This window comes from Haliotis cracherodii, unplaced genomic scaffold (assembly GCF_022045235.1).
Source record: "Haliotis cracherodii isolate W230 unplaced genomic scaffold, xgHalCrac1.p SCAF_3, whole genome shotgun sequence".
NCBI lineage: Eukaryota > Metazoa > Mollusca > Gastropoda > Lepetellida > Haliotidae > Haliotis > Haliotis cracherodii.
Window position 1 is genome coordinate 23926296 of NW_027266286.1, and position 26255 is coordinate 23952550.

The 26255-nt window shown below is 40.5% G+C and overlaps 2 protein-coding genes and 1 pseudogene across 2 annotated transcripts; all 3 read right to left on the reverse strand.

Annotated features, from left to right (window-relative positions):
* Positions 1-458: 458 nt before the first annotated feature.
* Positions 459-1541, reverse strand: LOC139474959 (beta-1,3-galactosyltransferase 5-like). Its single transcript, XM_071258162.1, has one exon. It carries the CDS (start codon positions 1539-1541, stop codon positions 459-461), a length of 1083 nt encoding a protein of 360 aa, XP_071114263.1.
* A 9037-nt stretch (positions 1542-10578) lies between these two features.
* On the reverse strand, positions 10579-11544 carry LOC139475308 (beta-1,3-galactosyltransferase 1-like). The gene has a single exon (XM_071258536.1). It carries the CDS (start codon positions 11542-11544, stop codon positions 10579-10581), a length of 966 nt encoding a protein of 321 aa, XP_071114637.1.
* A 3054-nt stretch (positions 11545-14598) lies between these two features.
* On the reverse strand, positions 14599-19100 carry LOC139473748 (uncharacterized; annotated as a pseudogene).
* Positions 19101-26255: the final 7155 nt, after the last annotated feature.

Genomic DNA, 26255 nt, shown 5'->3' on the forward strand with positions numbered 1-26255 from the left:
GACTTTCTCTTTAATATTAAGAATAAGAAGTTCAATCTTAATGGAATACTAAAATTCAACCCATTGCAATGCTACATTTACAGCAAAATATCAGTTTCTGAGATTCTGAAGATGTGAAAACGAGGACTTTAATTATTATTTTCCATAATTGAAAAGCAAAAATGTCACATGTTCTTTAGACAATTCGCTCTCCCCTATTACAACCCCACAACGACGGTAACTATTCAGCATTACGAGGCACTACCTCTTCGATAATGCCAGTTAATGAGTAAATGTTGTCGAGCACCGCAGTCACAAATATCCCAGTTATATCATGCGGCATGACCTGACGTACCTGTAGCCGAAATTATGAATAGATTTAACGCTTTTAGTGCGAGTGAACATATGCTGACTTTAATTAAATAAAATTATTGATAAAGTTATTACTAACATGTATCAAAAGGTATGGCATATTATGATCACAAGAGATTCTTTGTCTGATTTTTAAGAAAGCTACGCCGAAACCGTTCAAGCTCCCAAAAATCATCGATATTTGTGCTGAATATGATATCACAGGGTTTGGTATATTTAAAACACCCTAAAGTCTTGGAGCCGTTTGTTTGGAAATACATGCTAGTTTGAACGTATGTTATGGGAACATAGCGTAGAAAGCTACGCGAAGTTCCATATATAAAAATATCGTCGATCCAGAAGAAGGGTGCCATTAAAGAAGCCTTGTACAAGATCGATACCATATCACCTTTAAATACAACTGCATACCCATTGCAGTATTTTACGGGGTAGCATGAGTAGTGTCTGTAAGTATATTCATCCAACATCCATTGTCCTTGTCTCTCAACGCTTGTGCAACTTTTACCGATACATACAACAGCATGTCGTTCTTCAAATTTTGGATATAATGTGTAGAAGAAGTTGTGCATGTCTACATACACGTCATCGTCCATTTTGATGACGTAGGTCACATTTTTACAATGTCGACTGATCCATTTGAAGCCGAACACAGCTTTGTAGGTAAGGTTTCTGTAAGTGTCGATGAACCTGCCCTGGAGAATATCCCCATGTTGCTTTGTCTCTTCTCTGACGTCGTCTTGAGTGCGTCTCACAAATGTCACCGGCCATCCAATCAGAAACAGGATCCGTATGGTGTACTTCCTGTTGATGACGTCACTTGTCAACATATCTCTGATCACATCTCGCCTCTTCCGGTTTGAAGGCGTCGTGTGGACGACAAACAGTGCGTGAACCCTTGCACTTGATGTACAGAGATCACGATTTTGGCTAACAATTTTGAAATTTGGGTCGGCTGATTGTCTTGAGGTTTTGTATTTGTTTGTAGAATACGAGCGACGAGGACGGGTAAGTTCTTCAACCCATGACCGTGTATGTATTCCATCCACCAAGTCGACAGTGGAACTAAAATATTTTACAGCAAACTGAATTAAGATGAGTGTTATAACAGCTTGTATCAGCGTAAGAATTAGCAAGTATCCTCTGTACTTGGAGACCATGATGTTAGTCTTAAAGAGGTTATCCGGCACCATTAAACACTTGCAATGTTTATAACTGACGGCTTCAACTATTCATTCATGAGCCCCAAGCTTCTTTTGTAGTCATGATTTTAATAATTTTGCATTGACTTGGAACAGACATTCCTTCTATCGAAGTTCTTTAATGATATATGTTTCCACCATGCACCATTCGCTTTACTTGTGTTCGCTGCAACTCTTCCATCTCAGTTCACCTGAAAAGAGAACAGTTAAGTGAATTTGTGTATGTGTACACACTTTCATAATTGACCGTTTGTTCTTTAACGCCACGGGTCAAACGGATAGAGCGTCTGCCCAGAGAGCGGAAGGTCGTGGGTTCGATCACCGTCCGCGTCATACCAAAAGTTGTTAAAGGATGGTATTTGTTGTTACCCTGCCTGTCGTTCGGCATGAAGGGGCTAAAACAAGGACTGGTCGGCTCGGAGTCAGTATATTGTGTTTGGGTGGGGAATTTATGTTAATCTGCGGCATGGTATCTCAGTGGGCAAGCACTATAAATCGGCATTAGTCCCGACTAGTACAAGCAGCTACATACAAGCGCATGCACGTAGCTACATAATCATGAACTCTGCTTTATACCCCATTTCACCTCACATCTGTGACGCAAAACTAGACAATAGGCGAGCTCTTGGAGTAGCTTGTGGGGGGGAAGCTCCACGGATGGAATAGAAAGCCTCAATACTGTAGTAGTTTAAAGATCTAGGTATTCTCGTCTTGACATTCGAATTTGTATGCAAATGAATCTAGACGTCGTCTTGATCATGACGCCGCAAGGTTTTGCTATTTTACCCATGGATATATCTGAGGCTTCTGACAGTTATAATCATGGGTAATGTTCATAACGAAGCATCATATGTGCATTGTACAGTCGCTGATGGATCGATCAGGAAGTTTCAAATTATAAACAACATTACAATAAAGCCACGATAACCACACAGCCATCGACATGTTCTTCAACCAGCCGCAGCTGTGACTAGAACACAATCAAGGCAAAACCGCCTGAGAACTTACATCTGTGGCAACACAGGCGTCATAGAATGCGGGTTTGTGTTTGTTCTTGTGTATGGATGTTTGGTGTCAATTGAAAGTATGTGCCGAAAGTAGTTGACTCGGTTCGATCAAAACCTTGATTTTTCTCTCATTTCTTTATACATCCACGCGGTTCGTTTACTTTAGATCTAGAGATGGAGGCATTGGATTTATTATTAACGTCAATAGATGTTTGAGAACATACAGAAAGACATTGTTACTTATATTATCGATCATGGAATTTCAACAGTTGAAAACCCCTGGTTTACTAGGTTTGAAATGAACTATCAAATTTGAATAATTTTTATACAGCAAATCAGAACCAGATTCCTATCTACAGTACAATGTAAGAAGTAATTTGTAAATTAAGATCGTTGTGTGTTAACAAGGACAGCGATCTGACTCGGATGAAACACTGAGTTGGGTTACACACTCACCTTTTCGACAACGTTTCAGTCCGCTTGAGAGAAAAACACCAAGGGCATTAAATTGGTCATGTTTTGAGTGAGTATGGTTTAACGTAACCTTTAGCAATAATCCTGCATTTACACGACCGAGGGTACCTGAAATGAGTTTCAAGGAATCAAGGCATCAGGGCAGGGTCTTCGGCTTGACAAACAAACGCTATCACCACTTGGGGTCCCTACGCTCCAGCAGTTTTGGAATCCAACGAGATTGGGTATGGTGCTGACAATCCAAAGAATGTGATCGGAAACAAATCTGAGATTCGAACGCTTATGCAACATGAGAACATATCTGGTTTTATTTGTTTGTTGTTTAACGATGCACTCAGCCACATTTAAGCACTCTGACGGCGACCTGTAAATAATAGTCTGTATCAGACGACGATTGATATTAGGACATATGTTGTCGGGCTCCTAACGGAATCAAACATACGAACAAGTCACCAATCCTGATCACCAGCTCAGTTAAACTACCAATTAATATTTTACAGACGCTTTGAATGTTTACTATATGTTAGAGGGCGACATATTTTCTTGCAAAGATCATTACTGAAGGTATTGTACGAGGCTTCAGCAACCGTTGAGGATGGTGATGGTGTTATATATCAAGGGCGACGATCGTTAAAAAAATAATGAGTGAGTGACTGAGTTAGGTTTAACGCCGCTTTTAACAGTATTCCAGTTATATCACGGCGTGTCAGCTTAATGTGGGAGGAAAGCCCGAAGTGATGCAGGTCTCAGACGTTTACCACTTCGGTGAAACCCACGAGCACGGGTATGGTGCTGACAAACCTAGAAACATAATCGGGGCGAACCGGGATTCGAACCCACAATCATAGGTTTCTGGAGTGCCCAAGAGACGCAACTCTGCACAGCGAATCGCGGCGTCTTAGACGAGTGGCCCACCCGTGCCCCCTGAAAAAATAACGGTTAGACTTTCCTGAAATGTTGTACAATCGTTTCCTTTAAGGTAGAAAACAATACATGTGACAGGTAAATGATGTGATGATGTGTGAGACGTTCAGACAGTGTGATATATTATGTGTTGTTGTCGTGTAAAAAATGTGGAGCGCAGCAGATTTTTAACAGTGTGATATATGATGTATTGTTGTCGTGTAAATAATGTGAAGTGCAGCACGTTTTCACAGTGTGATATATGATGTATTGTTGTCGTGTAAATAATGTGAAGTGCAACACGTTTTCACAGTGTGATATATGATGTATTGTTGTCATATAAATAATGTGAAGTGCTGCACGTTTTCACAGTGTGATATATGATGTATTGTTGTCATATAAATAATGTGATGTGCAGCACGTTTTCACAGTGTGATATATGATGTATTGTTGTCATATAAATAATGTAATGTGCAGCACGTTTTCACAGTGTGATATATGATGTATTGTTGTCGTGTAAATAATGTGAAGTGCAGCACGTTTTCACAGTGTGATATATGATGTATTGTTGTCGTGTAAATAATGTGAAGTGCAGCACGTTTTCACAGTGTGATATATGATGTATTGTTGTCGTGTAAATAATGTGAAGTGCAACACGTTTTCACAGTGTGATATATGATGTATTGTTGTCATATAAATAATGTGAAGTGCTGCACGTTTTCACAGTGTGATATATGATGTATTGTTGTCATATGAATAATGTGATGTGCAGCACGTTTTCACAGTGTGATATATGATGTATTTTTGTCGTGTAAATAATGTGAAGTGCAACACGTTTTCACAGTGTGATATATGATGTATTGTTGTCGTGTAAATAATGTGAAGTGCAGCACGTTTTCACAGTGTGATATATGATGTATTGTTGTCGTCTAAATGATGTGAAATACAGCATAATTGCAACAGTGTGATATATGATGTATTGTTATCATGTAAATGATGTGAAGTGTGACATACAATGTATTGGTGTCATGTAATTAATGGGAAGTGTGAGATATAATGTATTGTTGTCATGTAAATACTGGAAAGTGCAACACGTTTTCACAGAGTGAAGTATTATGTAGTGTAGTGTTATGTAGCGGCACTTAAATATTTGTTTCACTTTAGATCTCTTACTCCCCTTTACTCCTAAGTTGACCTATTTTTATGCTAACACCACACAGAGAGCAAAAGCTGTTTAATATAATGAAACGGTGTATGCAAATAAAGCAAGTGTCCCTTGCTGAGTATTATTTATTTATGTTTCCAAGGCTACATAATTTATGTGGAAATTAGCTTATAGTTCATTACTGGATCATACCCATCTTCACGAGGCAAGAGAGTTAACTGACTTCAAAAGTCCAGTTTCCACCCTTGCCGAACTAGGCTGGAATGACTGGGCTCGATCGTAGCGCCACCAGTGGCTATTACCAGTTATGTCCCCTCTAAGCCTCTCCTATGGACCAATCAGATTCCACCTCTCGTCTCACTTGCATTTGCTTCACACAAAATGGTGGCGCCCAGTCAGGACGATCTGATCGATAATCAAGATCTATAGTGTGATAAAACGAATCTTACATCGCGATATGCATCAAATCACGTGAGCACCTTGATTAAAAACATGAAAAGATTTGGAAATTATCTGCTGATAACGAGTTGACGGTGCACATGCTTTGCAAATCCTGCAATCGACCGAAATCTGCACGAACCGGATTTTCGGTGCGCGATTTTGATTGGACTATGCATAGACTCGTTAGTTCAGCCAAAATGTAACTCCATAATACCAGCCTAGTTCTGCAAGGGTGGAAACTGGACCTTTATAGTCAGTCAACTCTCGGGAAGATGGATCATACCTCACAAGCTGTGCATTAAAATGAAATATATATAGTTTGCGTTACCAGGCATTAAGCAACAGGTTGGACACATGTTCAAATGAGTATGGTTCATTACAGAGCTTAACTGCAAAATATTATTCTTGATATTCAAATCTTGTGTTTGCAAGGCAAAATCTGGACTATCAGACAACTACTTAACTGTGCCTTTTGATTTCCCGGAATTTATAATTGTCAGGGTTTTTTCCCTTCTGTGGAGGAAATTTTACAGTTTTGTGTCAAGGGCCAAACGTTCAGAACCGTGTAAGATAATTTGTTCCATATTTTCACATTGTGAGAACTATAAACGTGAGTAGGTTCTGTTTTAAATTTTCTGTTAACCAAAGACAATTGTCATGTGGCACTAAAGACCAGTGCTACAATGTGTCCCTTCGTTTCTAAGCTCTCTTTTTTTCCCGGGAGAAGTAATTTAAATCTTAATTACATAGCCGGCGCTTACTAGAAATCCGGCGTTTATTGTGCTGTACGCTGCTTCGGAGCCGGCGTTTATTGGAAACATAATTGGGGGCAAACCGGGATTCGAACCCTTGAACCTACAATCATAGGTTTCTGGCTTGTCCAAGGGATGCAACTCCGCGGCGCCTTAGACGACTGCGCCACCTGGGCCTCCATGAGTGTTAGGAACCTGCTGAAGTATACAGTGTTGTCCTAAATGAAGGGACTGTTTTAGTTTTGTTGCAGTTTCCAAACATTCTTCTTATTAACCTCATACCACCTCCGTGGTGTAGTGGTAGAGCGTCCGCCCTGAGAGCAGAAGGTCCGGCATGAAGGGGCTAAAATAAGGACTGTCTCTCTTATCTTCTCTCTCTATATCTCTATCTGTTCCCCCCCCCCCCCCCCCTCTCTCTCTCACGTGCATGCACGCCGCAATAGAAGTGCAATAATCTTAGACGCGACGTTAAACCCCAATGCACCTCACCTTTTTTAACATTATAATTATACAGATGCCTATGTCCGGATGGATTACTACTTCTACTACTACTACTACTACTACTACTACACTACTACTACTACTACTGCTACTACTACTACTACTACTACTACTACTACTTCACCCATATATAACGTGTCAGATTTCAGTGAATGTTCATAACACTACATTATTACCCCCGTCAATGGATCAGAGTGCACTCGATATTTATTCTCATCTCCCTGGGGAATATACAACCCAAGCTCACCACGAGACGATAGATAGTTAAAGCCTCATCCTACCGGGTACCCATTTACTAATGGGTGAATCGACGCCACATGTAACATGTGTTTAAGCTTGGAACTCTCGGGAGTCAAGCGGGGGCAAGGGTGGCCCAGTCATCTATGGCGCCGCGATTCGCTGTGCAGAGTTGCGTCCCTTGGGCACGCCAGAAACCTTTGATTGTGGGTTCGAACCCCGGTTCGCCCCGATTATGTTTCTAGGTTGGCAGTACCATACCCGTGCTCGTGTGTTTCACCGACGCGGTAAACGTCTGAGACCTGCATCACTTCAGGCTTCCCTCCCACATTAAGCTGAGTCTCTCACTTGGGAGTCAAGCTGACGGGCTTCCCTCCCACATTAAGCTGAGTCTCTCACTTGGGAGTCAAGCTGACGGGCTTCCCTCCCATATTAAGCTGACTCTCTCACTTGGGAGTCAAGCTGACGGGCTTCCCTCCCACATTAAGCTGACTCTCTCACTTGGGAGTCAAGCTGACGGGCTTCCCTCCAACATTAAGCAGACTCTCTCACTTGGGAGTCAAGCTGACGGGCTTCCCTCCAACATTAAGCTGACTCTCTCACTTGGGAGTCAAGCTGACGGGCTTCCCTCCCACATTAAGCTGAGTCTCTCACTTGGGAGTCAAGCTGACGGGCTTCCCTCCCACATTAAGCTGACTCTCTCACTTGGGAGTCAAGCTGACGGGCTTCCCTCCCACATTAAGCTGACTCTCTCACTTGGGAGTCAAGCTGACGGGCTTCCCTCCAACATTAAGCTGACTCTCTCACTTGGGAGTCAAGCTGACGGGCTTACCTCCCACATTAAGCTGACTCTCTCACTTGGGAGTCAAGCTGATGGGCTTCCCTCCAACATTAAGCTGAGTCTCTCACTTGGGAGTCAAGCTGACGGGCTTCCCTCCAACATTAAGCTGTTTCTCTCACTTGGGAGTCAAGCTGACGGGCTTCCCTCCAACATTAAGCTGACTCTCTCACTTGGGAGTCAAGCTGACGGGCTTCCCTCCCACATTAAGCTGACTCTCTCACTTGGGAGTCAAGCTGACGAACATGGTCACCTATCCAACATTGCTGAACATGTGACAAGCGCTTTACACCGGTTCACGTGTTACCATCTAATTAAGTACATGTTAATGTGCTCCTTCTGTCGATCAATGCTTCATCATAAAACAGAATATGCCAATAATGTATATGCGTGTGTATTAAATCTAAAATATAATATATACATCATAACGTAAGCGTCCTTGGCCGTGTTAGAATGGATCTTCAGTTACCCATACTTGTCATGAGAGGCGACTAATGGCAGGCCTACCAAGGAAAGCCAGCAGTTCAATGGAACCAACCAAAGTAAATCATGTACACGCAATCGGTTTGTTGCAGTCTCAGTTGAAAATGTGGCGGGTTTTATCATTACCAAGCAAACTATATGGGTACTGTGTCTTGTATGTAATTTGTGTGGCTTTTTCTTTGAAGAGTGCGTACATATTCCGTACTTTGCTCTCTGTTGGTTTTCTTTCGTAGACCAAAAGCCATTTTGGTTGAAACATGTCATCGTATCCCAAATGCGTAGATCGATGCTCATGCCCTCAATCACGGGATTATCTGGTCCAGATTCGATTATTTACTGACCGCGGGCATATAGATGGAATATTGCTGAGTGAGGCGCTAAACAACAAAGATCAACGTTAGCGGCTCTGCGTGTACAAGATAAGTATTGATTCTCTGTCCAACAGTCACATAGTAAACCACTCATACCATTATGGCCGGCTGTATTTGGCAAATTTGGAATGCATACTTATTGTCACACCGCCAACAACGTGCGTCATAATAAAGACTTCGTCAGTAGAAACTCGATCATTTGGGTATGCTTTAAATAGATCATAAAGACCACAACCATTTAGGGGCCAGCTATTTGATATACGCGCGGCACAATGACACAAGCAGTCTGCATTATGTTACAGTTCTTAGCCAGGAGCTGATGGTGATTCCACTTTTCTTTAATTATCATCGAACAAATTACTTTTGATAATTACAGAAAACTACGGCTATAACGAACTCAAATGGACCACTAATTTTAGTGAAGAGAAGAGATGCGTTTGCCATAATTCATACCTAAGTTACCACATAATTTGTCACAAAAAGGGAATAAATAAATCTCCCTACCTCAGTTCTGGGAACATCACGCCTAGGATCAATGTTGTTTTCTAGGTACACATTAATGCATGCAACATGCCGCTGGGTTGGTATCGAGTTATCAGTAAACCAAGGCAATAGCAACTGCCTGAAGCGGGGAACATGTGTTCAGTATCGACCTGGGAGGAAGTTGCTCAATACAACGTTATAAAATTGAGCTTAAAAATGGAATGACACGTGGTACTGTCCAGTGCACACATGCCCCACACTAAGGGAAGTTAAGCAACGTTGGTTGCGGAGAGGTGCTGGATGGGTGATTGTGTATGGTAGTTTGACTCTTGAGTGTGTCAAAGGATTCGTTCCTGGCCCATAGTGAAACAATAGGATTTGTTCTAAATATGCCTCTGTTCACCCAGCAGAGAATGGGTACCCGGTGGGATGAGATGGAAATGTGACTCATTCGGGAGCTTGGGCTGTATACTTTAAAATCTGAATGCAAACTGATTCAAAGACTTAATAATATAGTAGCGCCATGAGCATTCATTTGGAGAAATGGAATTATTGCCTTTTGCTATTTAGAAATTTTGGAAATGTGACTTTTTTTATTTCCATTAACAAATGTTGAGTTCCAATCACTGAAAGTTTCCTTTCAATGAGCAAAACTCATGTATTACATGCATTTCCTCCTTATCAATCTAATGGTCGACTGGTGGCGTTATTATATTTTATATTTTTCTAATTCCGTCGAAACAAACCCCACTTTATCTGGTGATAACCACTGCTCCGAGTGATATTGTAATAGTAACACCATCCAACTTTCTCATTGACACTTTAGAACAAATGGTGGCTTTAGTGGTCAGTGGCTGGTTTGTGATAGACATAAGTTATTTGTATTTCATACTTGTTGACTATTGTAAGAATACAGAGTTAACCTTAAAGTCACATCGTTATTGATTCAGTCCAGGGAACAAGTTCTGGAATCACACACTAAGGCGTCTAAGGCGCCGCATCTCGCTGTGATCGAATCCCGATCCGCTTCGATTATATTTCTAGGTTTGTCAGCACCATACCCATGTTCGTCTCACCAATGTGGTAAAGGTCTTAGACCTGCATCACTTCGGATTTCCTCCCGCATTTAGCTGATCATGACGCGTCGTCTTGTAATTGGAATAAAGTTCAAAGCATTGTTAATTCTCTTACTCACTTTTCTCCGCGACCAACGAAAACGAACCATCAACTCCCCTCTCACGACCAGCATAAGATGCTTTGGATCTATCGCCTTTAAATAGAATCGCCGAATCAATTCAATGTAAAGTTAAAACGTTAATGACAACAACATTGGTCATTTTCTAAAATACCAATTAATAATAGACATGTAATAATCATAGCTGTGCACCAACCTGCCGTACCAGATCCTGTGTGAGTTTGAGGCTTGTCCCAAAGTTCAGGTTCATAATCCGCAGGTAGTGCAATGTCTTTGAAACAGAACGAGCGGCCAGACCAAACACATAATCACACGATGATTGGTTAAAACATTGCACAAACTTTGTCTTGTGAAGCTCAGAGAAGTTGAACTTGGCGAACTCTTCAAAATGATGGTCAGTACCACTGCGGAGTATCCCAAACAGAAATGCATCATCCACCCAGAAGAAAGGCACCATCTGAGCAGCCTTGTGCAGTATAGGCATCATGGCCCCTGACAACACCACAGCAAAACCACTGCAGAACGACCATGGGTACGACCTGTAATGGCGAAATACATTCTGGTCTATTGTCCAATGTCCTCGCCGACCTATGGGTACGCTGTTCGCGGGCATCTTGTTACACAATACCAATCGCGTGTAGCTAGAGTAGTCGTGGTATATACGATGAAAGACGTTGTATAAATCTACATATACATCATCGTCAAGTTTGATGACGTATTTCACATTGGCACAATGCAGACTCACCCATTTCATACCCATTGATCCTTTGTAAGTCAAGTTTCTGTAGCTATCTAGGAAGTTCCCCTGTAAAATGTCGCCATACTTGTCAAATTCTTGTCGAATCACCGTCATTTCCATCACATGAGCATATTTGGTTCTTCCCAGCAGGAAGAGCACACGTATCGAGTAGTTTGTGTACAGAGAACTGTTTCCGAGGGCCAGTATTGTTCTCATGGTATCGCGTCGTTTCCAGTTAGTCAAGGCAGAGTGGACCATGAACAAAACAGACAGCTGGCTGTCAGACGGACACAATGTCCTGTTTTCTAGGAGGATCTGTGTGTTCAGATCTGTGACGTAGCGAGTCTTAGTGTGTCCACGTCTTTGTCGCACGTTGCCGAACGTTCCTTCCAAATCTTGGTGCATGTTCAATGGTAGTTCTGAAAACCTGGACTTCAAGAAAGACCAGCCAACAAACGTGTGGTATGTGAAAAATACAATTGCCACAATTTCAATACACAGCAACAGCAAAAAACATTTCAGTGTCCTTGTCCGAACAGGTGCATCCATCACGGCGGCTGTAAGCTTATGCTATAGCGGAGTGATAATAAATATGCAGGTTCCCTTTTGTACACTTTATCTAAATTTGAGAGGTTGGGATGTGTCATACTTTTAACCGATAATTGAGCATGTTGAGCAAATATTTCTGAAGGTCAATATGCAAATAAAATTAAGCCTCAAGGTTCTGGAATATTTGCAATATGCTCGTATAAATTAATTGAAGTGATAAAAGAGATTCATTCGAGGGTCTGAAATAGTCATCAATCTGCCAACACTGGGACCAAGGTCATATCGACCTGCATTTGGCGGGATCCAGATCGGAACTGGATACACTAGTTTCGCTGCTTCAAGTAACTATCGTATTACAAAACGAATTCTAGCGGCGTTCAGAACCTTTTTTATTCTCATACGACGTTGTAGTTCAGGTGAAGCAAGAACACAAATGCCAAATAAAGAGATGCAAACCAGATGTTACACCTTTAAACCAATCCTATCAAAACCCTTCAATACTGAATTCTGTTTCTACCTGTACCCAACTATAAACACACAATGACGCCAATTTGCGTTGCTAATTATTCACACAATGACATTGTATTTTGAATATGATATTAACTCTTTTAAAGATAAAACTAATGATAAATAAATAAAAAATAAAATAAATAGTAATAATAATAATAATAATAAAAATATTAATAATAATAATAATAATCCATGGAAAATATTACATACAAAATTCTTTGGTATAATGGCCCGTATACAGCCTCAAACCTATCGAGGCCAACAAACCTGATCTTGTCCTTTTGGATAAATACAATGAAATCATTTATATCATGCAATTTCTGCCCCTTTTGACACTAATGTGATTGACCAGATTCCGGAAAACATGGCAAATAAGCTGACCTCACTTTCGAAATGTCCCACTTGCATCCCAAGTACCAAGTGTTGTTCGACTCCCTATTTTTCTGGGTGCCTTAGGTTTGATACCTCCCAATCTGTTGACTGACATTGTGAGAGTACCAGGGTTTGCTGCCATCAATACAGCCCTTCTGACGATCTGGGTAATGCACAAGGCTGCAGTGTAGGGGAGGCTTCACATTCTACGAAACGTACTGGGTGGGTTCGACCAGGCAACGCTTCCTGGGAGAAGTCCCATTTGCTTTCTGGGCGGCGTGTAGAGGGGGCAAGGGCTCTGAGACGATGATGAGCCCAAAAGGGCATGACTGTGCCGGGATCACCCAAACCCTCTCTTATGCATTTATATTTAATAATCTGTACATAATAATGCAAAATAATTTTAGCGCCACGCACAACCACCGCGTTGAAGAACACATTCAAGCTGGAATTGTGTTATTTAGCGTAAAATATGTCTAAACATTGGTTTCCATATTAAGTCGAATGTAAGATTACCACTACACAAAAAAGCGACAAAAGTCTTTCCACATCCAATAGAAATCTCTACAAAGCCGAGTGTACGATTCCGACTATATCATAAGCATGTGTTAATGAATCACTATCAAATAGTATCAGGGTGTCACATATATAAGAGGAATGGCGTAGATGGGACTGGTCCCATACCTGTATATGCTGTAACATTGTGGTCCATGATCATTTGTCTCAGATTTGGCAGACTGGAATATTCTGATACTCTGTGTCGATGCCTGCCATAATAGGTTTTTATTTGATAAAAGGCTGTGTTGCAGATACAAAAAGTGTTCAAATTTGATCCTTCTTTCTCAATATTAGCAGGACATATTTGAATATCAATGCTGACAAATGTTAAGTTCACGTGACTGTTGTTAGCTTTTTAAACAGTTGATTAATTATCATAATGAGCTTCAGTGGCGTAGCACTATTTTTCATAATTTCCTTATGACATATTACAAAGTACAGTATTAACAGTGTCAGGTGAGGTGAAATGGGGTTTAACATCGCGTACAAGATAATTGCATTTATATAGCGAAATGGTTGCACGTGTGTGTGTGTGTGTGTGTGTGTGTGTGTGTGTGTGTGTGTGTGTGTGTGTGTGTTTCTGCTTCTACTTCCCCGGACTAGAGATATGACGCGACCGGGGATCGAACCACGGACCTTCCGCTCTCAAGACGGTCGCTCTACCACTAGACAACGGTGGCGGGCGCTAAATGAAGGAGAAACAACAGATAGTGAGGATATGTGTTTAATGCTTGTGTTTTTGCAGTAATTCATTGTATAAAGATCTTCAGTGATATACACTTATCAATGGATTCGCTACTTATTTCCTTACAATTCTTTCTATAGTTTCTTCCATACATACAAGTATATAGGCAATATCTAACAAATGATGAGAGTAAGTGATTAAACTATGGCATCGCATCCCCTTTAATTTCTGGGTTTTAAAGCCCCGTTTTCCTTCAACACAACTCGAGCGATAACGGCTCTGAAACGCTTGGATATATTTTGACAGCGAGAGCTTCTTTTCGTTGGTGTGTGTTGTGATATTTTACGGGAGCTTCCATCACTAACGCGGCCGTAGCATTATCACAAACTTTAAATAACAATGATCGTACGTAATAAGTTGACACCACTCCTGCCGACAGAAAGTCTATGTTATGAACTGCTGGACGTTTCTGCGAAAAGGTCAATGAAGACGTACGAGCACCAACTTAACAAATGTATCTGTATACATAAAACTACAAACAGAATTCAATCATGATTAACAATTCAACAGGTTAAGGAATTCACTGAAAACATACGATATGTAAAACAAGAAATAATATCACTGTTCTAGGTCAGCTGACTCGTGTCACGTGATGTCAGGTGTAATGCTGTGAGATTGGGCTTCTTGGGATCAGCTGATCATTGAGTGAACTTTGTGAATTACCTTTGAAATCAGCAACCAGCAATACCAGGTTTTGGACTGATTCAGGAATTGTTTTATGTTATTTGATTATGTACAGATTGTACAAATGTGAATACTTTTACATATGTGTCACACGCAACATACAGAAACCCGTCCCCATCAAGATAGATACCACGAGGACATGACAGACCATCCTGTTGTGTGAGGACATCTCTGACAAACCGCCCCGACTCTGTCAGCTGAATCCCCTTGTGGGAGACCCAGTCTACAAGCAGGATATCTCCTGTGCTGGTTGTTGTGACACCCTGAGGCCCTGTCAAAGCTCTGTCTCCTGTGGGAGTGTAGGTGAAAACAGCTTCTCCTTCACTGGTCACAGATACAAGGGAGTTAACTCGTCCTTCACTGACTATCAAGTTGTTATTACTGGTGACATGGATATAGTCTGGATTCTCTATGACGCCCGTGTTGATAGACTTCAGTATCTTCCCTGTCATGTCCAGTATGTCCACAGAGTGAGACTGTCCATATGTACCTGCCACCAGCTGTGAAGGACTCAGATAGGCCAGGGCGTAGTACGTCTTGCTTGTTTCGATAGTTGACAGCAATACAGGCTCTGGGGTGAAATTCACTGTAACTATTTGCTTACTCCATGGAACACTGACAGCTACCTGACTCTCACTTAACTTTGCTATTCGCAACGGTCTATTAGAAAGCAGTAGCTGATTAACATGCGTGTTTGGTTTTGATGTGTAACATGTTTTGAGGCTCTTGTTATTGTAATCGGCAACTATTGTCACATTTATACCGTCAACAGATAACACTGTGACGTCACACAAAAACGGATCCTCCTTATCCCCGTCCGCCTTACAGTCAATAGTGTGATGTAGAACAGGGGTAGACTGGCGGTCACTCACACCACGGGCAACTGCAACCTCCCCCAGCTGTAGCTCACCCACTGCTTTACTCAGCTTGTCCATGTCGTGTGTGAATACAACCCTTCCTGGCGCTGTTCTGTTGTCCATGTCGTGTGTGAATACAACCCTTCCTGGCGCTGGTCTGTTGTCTATGTCGTGTGTGAATACAACCCTTCCTGGTGCTGGTCTGTTGTCCGTGTCTCTGATGTCTGTAGACGCCACACGCACCGACTCATAGACGGCATACATGTCCCTCTCACAGTTGGACGTCACAGCATTGGCTGTGAACTCATACTGCTGTTGGTACATCTGCAGCTCAATCTCCTCGGATTTTATTTCTGCTTGAATTGCATGTAATTGTTCGTCAGAAGATTGGTCGACTTTATCAAGGAGTTGTTTCTCCTTCCTTAAAATCATGTCTACCACTGTCTGTCGTGTTTTTCTGATATCATCTTTGATATTTTGCGCATTGGAATTTATTTCTTTGATTTGAGATTTCCTGAAGATAATTGTATTTTCTGAAGTTGTCATTTTGATTTTCAGTTCTTGGTTTTGATTTGACAGGTGTTCTCTCACAATAGGGGTCATTCTATCTAAAGTATCGACATCGTCACATTTCCTGTGTTTTATACTGCAGCATGTATGACAAATGGCCATCCTACAATCTTTACAGAACAACTCTAGCTGTTTGTCTTTGTGGGTTTTACACATGAAGCGATGCTTAGCTTTTCTCTTGGTGGCATCAGATACATCCACAACTTCATGGTCACGTGACATTGGCATCATGTTGTGCATCTTTAGACATCCATCACAGAAGACATCGTCACAGACAGAACACCACAATGTGGCAGGAGTTGTCTTCCCTTGTTGTTTGCAAACACTGCAGACATTTGCATCGGCAACTGTAATGACAAATATCAACCTGTGTTTCTGGATAAAGGTACACATACATCATTATAATGAAATATCTTGACAAAATTTTCACAATTTGTATATTATAAGCATATGATAGGATCTATTGACAGAGGCTCCATGGTTGAAATTTATGACAAATGTATCTGAAAACAAAGTCAATCAAAATGTCCAAAATATATTTGGGATAATGTTTTGAGTTTACAGGAGAGCAATAAGATGATAAAAAAACCAATACTGCTGTTTTCAAGAAAAAAATCACATCTGATTACACATTCATGGAGTTTATCAATTCATTAGTTCTACATATATCACTACCAAATACAATTCCGTTTCACGATTAGATTAAACCTAATACATCCTTCTATAAATGCTTGGTTGTACTAAGTGAACTTAGTTACTTAGTTATCAAATAGTTACCTTCTGCCCCGGGTCCAAAGTCGTCCATCAGCCCCTGGATAACGTGGCTTGGTTTCAGCTGACCGACCCACTCTTCTACTGGACTGTCAGGGTTGGTCACCTTCGTCGGTTGTCTACATGAGGGACATGGGATGCACTTGGCTTGTATTGCATCAGGCTGGGTGTTGGTGTATTTCAGTAGACAAGACTTACAGAATGTGTGATTACATTCAAGTGTGGCAGGGTCTGTGAACACCTCTGTACAGATGACACAGGTGAGGTGGTTGTCTGTTAGTTTCTCAGCGGTCGCCATCTGAAGTAAAACATATGGCTGAAAAATATTGATGCACATGTAGCTGCAGAAAGGATATCGTCTGAAACAAACAACACCGACTTGCCTGAATAAAACATGTAAATGAATGTATCGATCCCGACATCTAATGACGTAACATCTAATTCGATAGGTGCAGTTAGAGTTAATATTATCTTCACCAGAAAACACCTCGCCACACGTCGATCTGCGGTACCCACTTCAGTGCAGCTGTGGGTAAAGGGGGATAACTGTTGTAACTTTAGTTCCATACATTCATCTGACACACAATGTACATGCACACATCATTGAGTGGAGAGACTGGAAATTAATTATAAATGAAAAACACGTATTTGGTGAAGTGATGCCTGGATATATTGCTTTTAAGAACAATGATTTTAACCATAAAGTGTGTAGACAAAAAATACATGTGAATGAGTTTAAACCGAACCAGAAGAACAAAGTCGTTTCCACTATGGTTTTATTTCAATTTGCATAAGGTTCTGGTGTAGAAACATTTAAACCCCTGTGTCAAGTTCTTATACTAATATGAGTAACATGTGTCACTAGTGAGGTGTACGGGATTTTTCAAGCTGAAACGGATTGTACACCACGAGACCAAAGGACGTAGTTTTTTATCCACTATTTAAAAATAGCCCCTTGTGAGTGAGTGAGTGAGTACGGTTTTACACCGCTTTTAGCAATATTCCAGCAATATCACGGCGGGGGATACTGGAAATGGGCTTCAAACATTGTACCGATGTCGGGAATCGAACCCGGGTCTTTGGCGTGACGAGCGAACGCTTTTACCACTAGGCTACCCGACCGCCCCAGGCACCTTGTGAAGTTTTGTATATACGTCAATGTTGCTCACTCACCCACTAACTCACTCCCTCCCTCCCTCCCTCACTCACTCACTCACTCGGATGTCACCGATCTCTGTTCAGGAAACAGTACTCAGGTTAATGTAATGAAAAAATTACATAAAATAACACGTGCCTGTTTTGCAAGATTTGGTTCACCTTGTTATTGGTTACATTTTAACAAAACATCCAGCAGTATCAGGGCTGTATTTATTCTAGGTCCACTTTTCACTGAAATCCGTTAATCGTGTCACTTCCGTAGAACTTTATATGTATAAGAAATATTAGCACATACAGTTAAGATAACTGTTAGATGGTGGCAGAAGCGCATAAAGCATTGAATGTTACGCGCCAAACGTGTGCGTACATGTTTGTACATTAAAACATAATCGGAACATGAAACTGAAGATGTTAAATTTCAGGTTAAAATAGGTAGAAAGAGACGACTTAATGGAACAGGTGATCAGGCTCGATGACTTGCTTGATTGTGTATCATCGTACTTGTCAAACGTTGCATATAATATCAATTACCGGATTGTTTTGTCTAGATGGAATATTGCTGTGTTAAACGGCCATCAGGAATGCTATCCATTTGTCTCAAATCGTTATCTTTGTGTTACACACACACGCACGCACGCACATACGCAGTCAGGCAGCCAAGAACAACGGACTAACATACCCATCTTCTCCTCTCCCCACGGCCCAAGTCATGCAGCTGCATTCCATTCAAGTGGATATCGCGGGTTGTTTAAAGGGACATAACCCATGTGATTACTTGTATATCGTCACGAAGCCTTGATCGACTGACCCAGTCTGTCTTTGGAGCTCTATGCTATTCAATGCTGATGATACTTATGTTTTGTACAAAGGCACCGAGAGTTGGTAGCCTTTATCAACGATAATATTTCATCAGCTAACTGACATTATACAGAAATATACAGATGTAATCCTATTTGGATATGTTGGGATATGTTGACACCAAGTCTACTTTCTGTATCAAAGTGAAACCGCTGTCCTTGCATAATAACATAGGTAAAACACGACAAAACCTTTCCATAATGATAGGAAATCTCTGCTAACATCACAACAAATTATTGTTACAAAATGAAATCTAAATGGGTGACTTACCACAATAACAACACCGCTGTGACCCGACTGTCTGCCCTCCACTTCCTGGTTGTTGGCCTTCTGTGTGTCACGTGACGTGGCTTCGTTCACGTGATTTCATAAAGCAGGTGTCTGCAGGTATCAAAGTGTAAGCAAACTATTCGAAAACATACTATTAACATGACACATTTTCTCGAACACATTCTCTGTCTGTCTATTAGGTATTTATCTAAAATACATCTTATATGTATTATTCCCATTAATTTTTGAATAAACATTGCACTGGTAGTAGGTACGAGATGTGAAACCATTGATTGGTCAATTGCCCAGCCGTGACATGCAGTGACTGACTTTATATATGTATTAGAACCACAGCCATCGTGGATGTGGATATCAAACAATACATTAATAGAGATGATATCGGTGTGCCATTCAAATCTAATAATAAGGAAATCATGTCTGACATATCAAACTATTTCTATTTCCATTCTAGAAAGTATTATGTTAAAGTACGTTTTTTGAGAGGACAAGACGCTATTTTGACAATAGAGTTTGCAAATGACATATGATAAAATTGGTTTTTTTTCCTCAACACATTTGTTTTTAGCGATTTCATTTTAACACATAACACCTCCTTTCCCCACATAGTCGATTCCTTATGCCGTGGCAGGTTCTATTGGCAGTCGGTTCGAATCCAATTACATACTCGTGCTTGTCGGTTTCACCAAAGTGGTAATCATCTTCGACCTTCGTCACCTTTCTTCTACATTAAGCTGTTTTTCTGTGTTTGGTTTTGCTGTTTACATATTATGTTTTCATATTAATGACTTTACCCTGAACTTGTTTGCAGGTATCATACCAACACATACCGACACACACATTCATATGTCTGAATTAACGAATTATTCCAGGTCATTTCGATGAAAAACCATTCTGTATTTTCTTGGATGACTTTGCCGTTCGTCAATCTTTACAATGGTCGACGATCATTATCAGCTACGTCCTATGCAAGATTATGCTGTCACTGACAAATCAGATCCCATATTCGTCCTGATTATGTTTCTAAGTTTGTCAGTACCATACCCGCGCCTCATGTGTTTCACCAAAGTGGGAAACGTCTGAGACCTGCATCACCGTGGTCGTTCATCTAATATAAACCTGACACGATTATTACATATAATAATAGGTATTATAAACACCAACGTGGTAAACGAATATCGCAATAAACGACTACAACGTATTGATGAGGTGGGTCTTGAGAACACACAGCTGTGCCCAGGGGTCTCAGAGGTGGACGTTGTATTTATTGTCCACAGCTCTGCTGACCATTATCATCGTCGGCAAATACTTCGGAAAATGTTCGAGGAGAAAACATACCAAAATTATGTCGTACGACATGTATTCCTCATTGGGCAAAGGAATGATCTAAAAATACAGGGTTATATCATCCAAGAATTCCATCGAAACAAACCCCAGTTTATCTGGTGATAACTATGGAATACTGTAAGGGACATTCTCGCGATCTCGACCTTTGGAAACGAGGTAAATATGCCCAAAACACGAGAACGCGTTCTCGTGTTCTCGCGTTTTAGACACTGTCCGTGCGCATGCGTAATATCATAAGGTCAAGGCCCATGCGCACGTTAGTAATCCTTTGGTCATGCTTCTTTCATGCTCTTCATTCTCCAAGTAGCATTTAGCAAACTTATGACTTGAGCTTGAAATGCTATGTAATTTACATACACAAAGTCTGAGTCATCTCCCGTTGTTACAGTTTCGTATGTACTTTATAATAAAACCCTCAACATGCTCAATATAATTTCACAAAAGAAATTGTGTGCATGAATCTCCAATGATGATGAAAACATTAATGTGTCCGAAAGCTGGAAACAAAACTATACACCTTCAGTGAGTGAGTGAGTAATATTGCTTAAAGCTGCATCAGCAGTACTACAGTTACAGAAATAATCACAGGCCAGTGAGTTTCTCCATGAGGCAATTCTATCAAAACCCTTCAATACTGAATTGTGTTTCTACCTGTCCCCAACTCTAAACACATAATGACGTCAATTTGCGTTGCTAATTATTCACACAATGACATTGTATTTTGAATATGATATTAACTCTTTTAAAGATAAAACTGATAATAAATAAATAAAAAAATAAATAGTAATAATAATAATAATATTAATATTAATAATAATAATAATAATCCATGGAAAATATTACATACAAAATTCTTTGGAATAGACCCGTATACAGCCTCAAACCTATCGAGGCCAACAAACCTGATCTTGTCCTTTTGGATAAATACAATGAAATCATTTATATCATGCAATTTCTGCCCCTTTTGACACTAATGTGATTGACCAGATTCCGGAAAACACGGCAAATAAGCTGACCTCACTTTCGAAATGTCCCACTTGCATCCCAAGTACAAAGTGTTGTTCGACTCCCTATTTTTCTGGGTGCCTTAGGTTTGATACCTCCAAATCTGTTGACTGACATTGTGAGAGTACCGGGGTTTGCTGCCAGCAATACAGCCCTTCTGACGATCTGGGTAATGCACAAGGCTGCAGTGTTGGGGAGTTCTGGGTGGGTTCGACCAGGCAACGCTTCCTCGGAGAAGTCCCATTTGCTTTCTGGGCGGCGTGTAGAGGGGGCAAGGGCTCTGAGACGATGATGAGCCCAACCAGCGTGACTGTGCCGGGATCACCCAAACCCTCTCTTATGCATTTATATTTAATAATCTGTACATAATAATGCAAAATAATTTTAGCGCCACGCACAACCACCGCGTTGAAGAACACATTCAAGCTGGAATTGTGTTATTTAGCGTAAATATGTCTAAACTTTGGTTTCCATTTTAAGTCGAATGTAATATTACCATTACACAAAAAAGCGACAAAAGTCTTTCCACATCCAATAGAATTCTCTACAAAGTCGAGTGTACGATTCCGACTATATCGTAAGCATGTGTTTATGAATCACTATCAGATAGTATCAGGGTGTCACATAAGAGGAATGGCGTAGATGGGACTGGTCCCATACCTGTATATGCTGTAACATTGTGGTCCATGATCATTTGTCTCAGATTTGGCAGACGGGAATATTCTGATATTCAGTCGATGCCTGCCAATATGGGTTTTTATTTACTAAAAGGCTGTGTTGCAGATAAAAAAAGTGTTCAAATTTGATCCTTCTTTCTCAATATTAGCAGGACATATTTGAATATCAATGCTAATTAATATCAAGTGTTGTTAAGTTCACGTGGCTGTTGTTAGCATTTTAAACTGTTATTAATTATCATTATGAGCTTCAGTGGCGTAGCGGGGCGGTCGGGTAGCCTAGTGGTTAAAGCGTTAACTCGTCACGCCGAAGACCCGGGTTCGATTCCCGACATGGGTACAATGTGTGAAGCCCATTTCTGGTGTCCCCCGCCGTGATATTGCTGGAATATTGCTAAAAACGGCGTAAAACCATACTCACTCATTCAGTGGCGTAGCACTATTTTTCATAATTTCCTTATGACATATTACAAAGTACAGTATTAACAGTGTCAGGTGAGGTGAAATGGGGTTTAACATCGCGTACAAGATAATTGCATTTATATAGCGAAATGGTTGCACGTGTGTGTGTGTGTGTGTGTGTGTGTGTGTGTGTGTTTCTGCTTCTACTTCTCCGGACTAGAGATATGACGCGACCGGGGATCGAACCACGGACCTTCCGCTCTCAAGACGGTCGCTCTACCACTAGACAACGGTGGCGGGCGCTGAATGAAGGAGAAACAACAGATTTTGAGGATATGTGTTTAATGCTTTAGTATTTGAAGTTGTATCTGTTAATGAGACAAGGCTCAATTCCATCAGGAATTCTGACATCTGTTTACCAAACGACGCTGTATTTCTGAAATTTGACACTATGTTGAGTAATTATATAGGGTTGGATGTTAAAGCTGCTATGAATATATCAGTTATATCACCATGTGTCGGCTTCATGTTGAAAGAAAACCTTTAAACGTTACATAGGATGGCGACTTTTAACCAAACCGTGTATTTAGCTGACAGACCATGAATGATAATTTAAAATTTATCAAAGAGGTCCTTACAGTTTTCAACTTTGGACCTTTAAATTGCAGTAATTCATTGTATAAAGATCTTCAGTGATATACACTTATCAATGGATTCGCTACTTATTTCCTTACAATTCTTTCTATAGTTTCTTCCATACATACAAGTATATAGGCAATATCTAACAAATGATGAGAGTAAGTGATTAAACTATGGCATTGCATCCCCTTTAATTTCTGGGTTTTAAAGCCCCGTTTTCCTTCAACACAACTCGAGCGATAACGGCTCTGAAACGCTTGGATATATTTTGACAGCGAGAGCTTCTTTTCGTTGGTTTGTATTGTGGTATTTTACGAGAGCTTTCATCACTAACGCGGCCGTAGCATTATCACAAACTTTAAATAACAATGATCGTACGTAATAAGTTTACACCACTCCTGCCGACAGAAAGTCTATGTTATGAACTGCTGGACGTTTCTGTGAGAAGGTCAATGAAGTCGTACGAGCACCAACTTAACAACTGTATCTGTATACATAAAACTACAAACAGAATTCAATCATGATTAACAATTCAACAGGTTAAGGAATTCACTGACAACATACGGTATGTAAAACAGGAAATAATATCACTGTTCTAGGTCAGCTGACTCATGTCACGTCATCTCAGGTGTAATGCTGTGAAATTGGGCTTCTTGGGATCAGCTGATCATTGAGGGGATTGCCTAAAAGTCGGGCCGGGCCGGGCCAAGACGGGCCAAAGTGTTACTGGCTAATTACTTCATTATCGGCGATCATACCTACACATAATTGATGAAACATACACACATGACATTAATGAACAATCACCAAACAAAAAAGTGCAACATAAATAAGCAATTCGGAGTAAATCGCTTGAAAACAAGAAAGTGGAGCTGTGTGTAAGCGTCGCTGATCTTGGTAACATGTAAAAGAGCAATCGTTAAACGAAATAAGATTTGAAACGTATCAAATACTTCTAGATATCGTGATACAAATTTCCATCTGTCGGCATAGCGTTTATATTTATAGGAACGTACTATATATAAGTAACTACTACTTTATAATGTCACTGATCGTCGTATTTAAAGCAGACACGTTGGTTAAAGTAGACCTCTTCTCTCTATACTCTCAACAGTCACACAAGTGTTCGGTCCGACTTGGCCCGGGCTGTCAAAATCAACTTACGCCTCACAGATGTATCATCAAATGGATTCACATCTACAGATTAGTGTTATATCTACCTAAATACCATTTTATAATGTCACAAATGGCTGTAATTAAAGAAAACAAGGTGCTCAAAGTGAAGCCCTTTTCTCAACATAGTCTCTATCAGAAGTGTTTGGCTTGTGTTGGGTCCCACTTGGCCCGGGCCGTCAAAATCAACTTTAAACACACAGATTTATCTTCAAATGTGTTTACATCTATAGATTAGTGTTATATCTACCTAAATACCACTTTATAGTGTCTCAGATCGCTGTACTTAAAGAAAACAAGGTGCTCAAAGTGAAGCCCTTTTCTCTCTACATTCTCAACATAGTCTCTATCAGAAGTGTTTTGCTTGTGTTGGGTCCGATTTGGCCCGGGCCGTCAAAATCAACTTTAAACCTCACAGATGTATCATCAAATGGATTCACATCTGTAGATAAGTGTTATATCTACCTAAATACCACTTTATAGTGTCTCAGATCGCTGTACTTAAAGAAAACAAGGTGCTCAAAGTGAAGCCCTTTTCTCTCTACATTCTCAACATAGTCTCTATCAGAAGTGTTTTGCTTGTGTTGGGTCCGTCTTGGCCCGGGCCGTCAAAATCAACTTTAAACACACAGATTTATCTTCAAATGTGTTTACATCTATAGATTAGTGTTCTATCTACCTATACACCACTTTATAATGTCCAGGTGTATCGCATTTAAAGAAATCTGCGCCGTTAAAGTGAGGCATTTTTACTTATTTTCTTAAGAAAATCCAAGTCAGAAATGTTCGGTCCGACTTGGCCCGGGCTGTCAAAACCAACTTAAACCTCACAGATGTATCATCAAATGGATTCACATCTATAGATTAGTGTTCTATCTACCTAAATACCACTTTATAGTGTCTCAGTTCGCTGTACTTAAAGAAAACAAGGGGCTCAAAGTGAAGCCCTTTTCTCTCTACATTCTCAACATAGTCTCTATCAGAAGTGTTTTGCTTTTGTTGGGTCCCACTTGGCCCGGGCCGTCAAAATCAACTTTAAACACACAGATTTATCTTCAAATGTGTTCACATCTATAGATGAGTGTTCTATCTACCTATACACCACTTTATAATGTCCAGGTGTATCGCATTTAAAGAAATCTGCGCCGTTAAAGTGAGGCATTTTTACTTATTTTCTTAAGAAAATCCAAGTCAGAAATGTTCGGTCCGACTTGGCCCGGGCTGTCAAAATCAACTTAAACCTCACAGATGTATCATCAAATGGATTCACATCTATAGATTAGTGTTCTATCTACCTAAATACCACTTTATAGTGTCTCAGATTGCTGTACTTAAAGAAAACAAGGGGCTCAAAGTGAAGCCCTTTTCTCTCTACATTCTCAACATAGTCTCTATCAGAAGTGTTTTGCTTGTGTTGGGTCCGACTTGGCCCGGGCCGTCAAAATCAACTTTAAACACATAGATTTATCTTCAAATGTGTTTACATCTATAGATTAGTGTTCTATCTACCTATACACCACTTTATAATGTCCAGGTGTATCGCATTTAAAGAAATCTGCGCCGTTAAAGTGAGGCATTTTTACTTATTTTCTTAAGAAAATCCAAGTCAGAAATGTTCGATCCGACTTGGCCCGGGCTGTCAAAATCAACTTAAACCTCACAGATGTATCATCAAATGGATTCACATCTATAGATTAGTGTTCTATCTACCTAAATACTACTTTATAGTGTCTCAGATCGCTGTACTTAAAGAAAACAAGGTGCTCAAAGTGAAGCCCTTTTCTCTCTACATTCTCAACATAGTCTCTATCAGAAGTGTTTTGCTTGTGTTGGGTCCGTCTTGGCCCGGGCCGTCAAAATCAACTTTAAACACACAGATTTATCTTCAAATGTGTTTACATCTATAGATTAGTGTTCTATCTACCTATACACCACTTTATAATGTCCAGGTGT

Coding starts and splice junctions, on each gene's coding strand:
- LOC139474959 (XM_071258162.1), bottom strand. CDS start 1,541: ATGGTGCCGGATAACCTCTTTAAGACTAACATCATGGTCTCCAAGTAC.
- LOC139475308 (XM_071258536.1), bottom strand. CDS start 11,544: ATGCACCAAGATTTGGAAGGAACGTTCGGCAACGTGCGACAAAGACGT.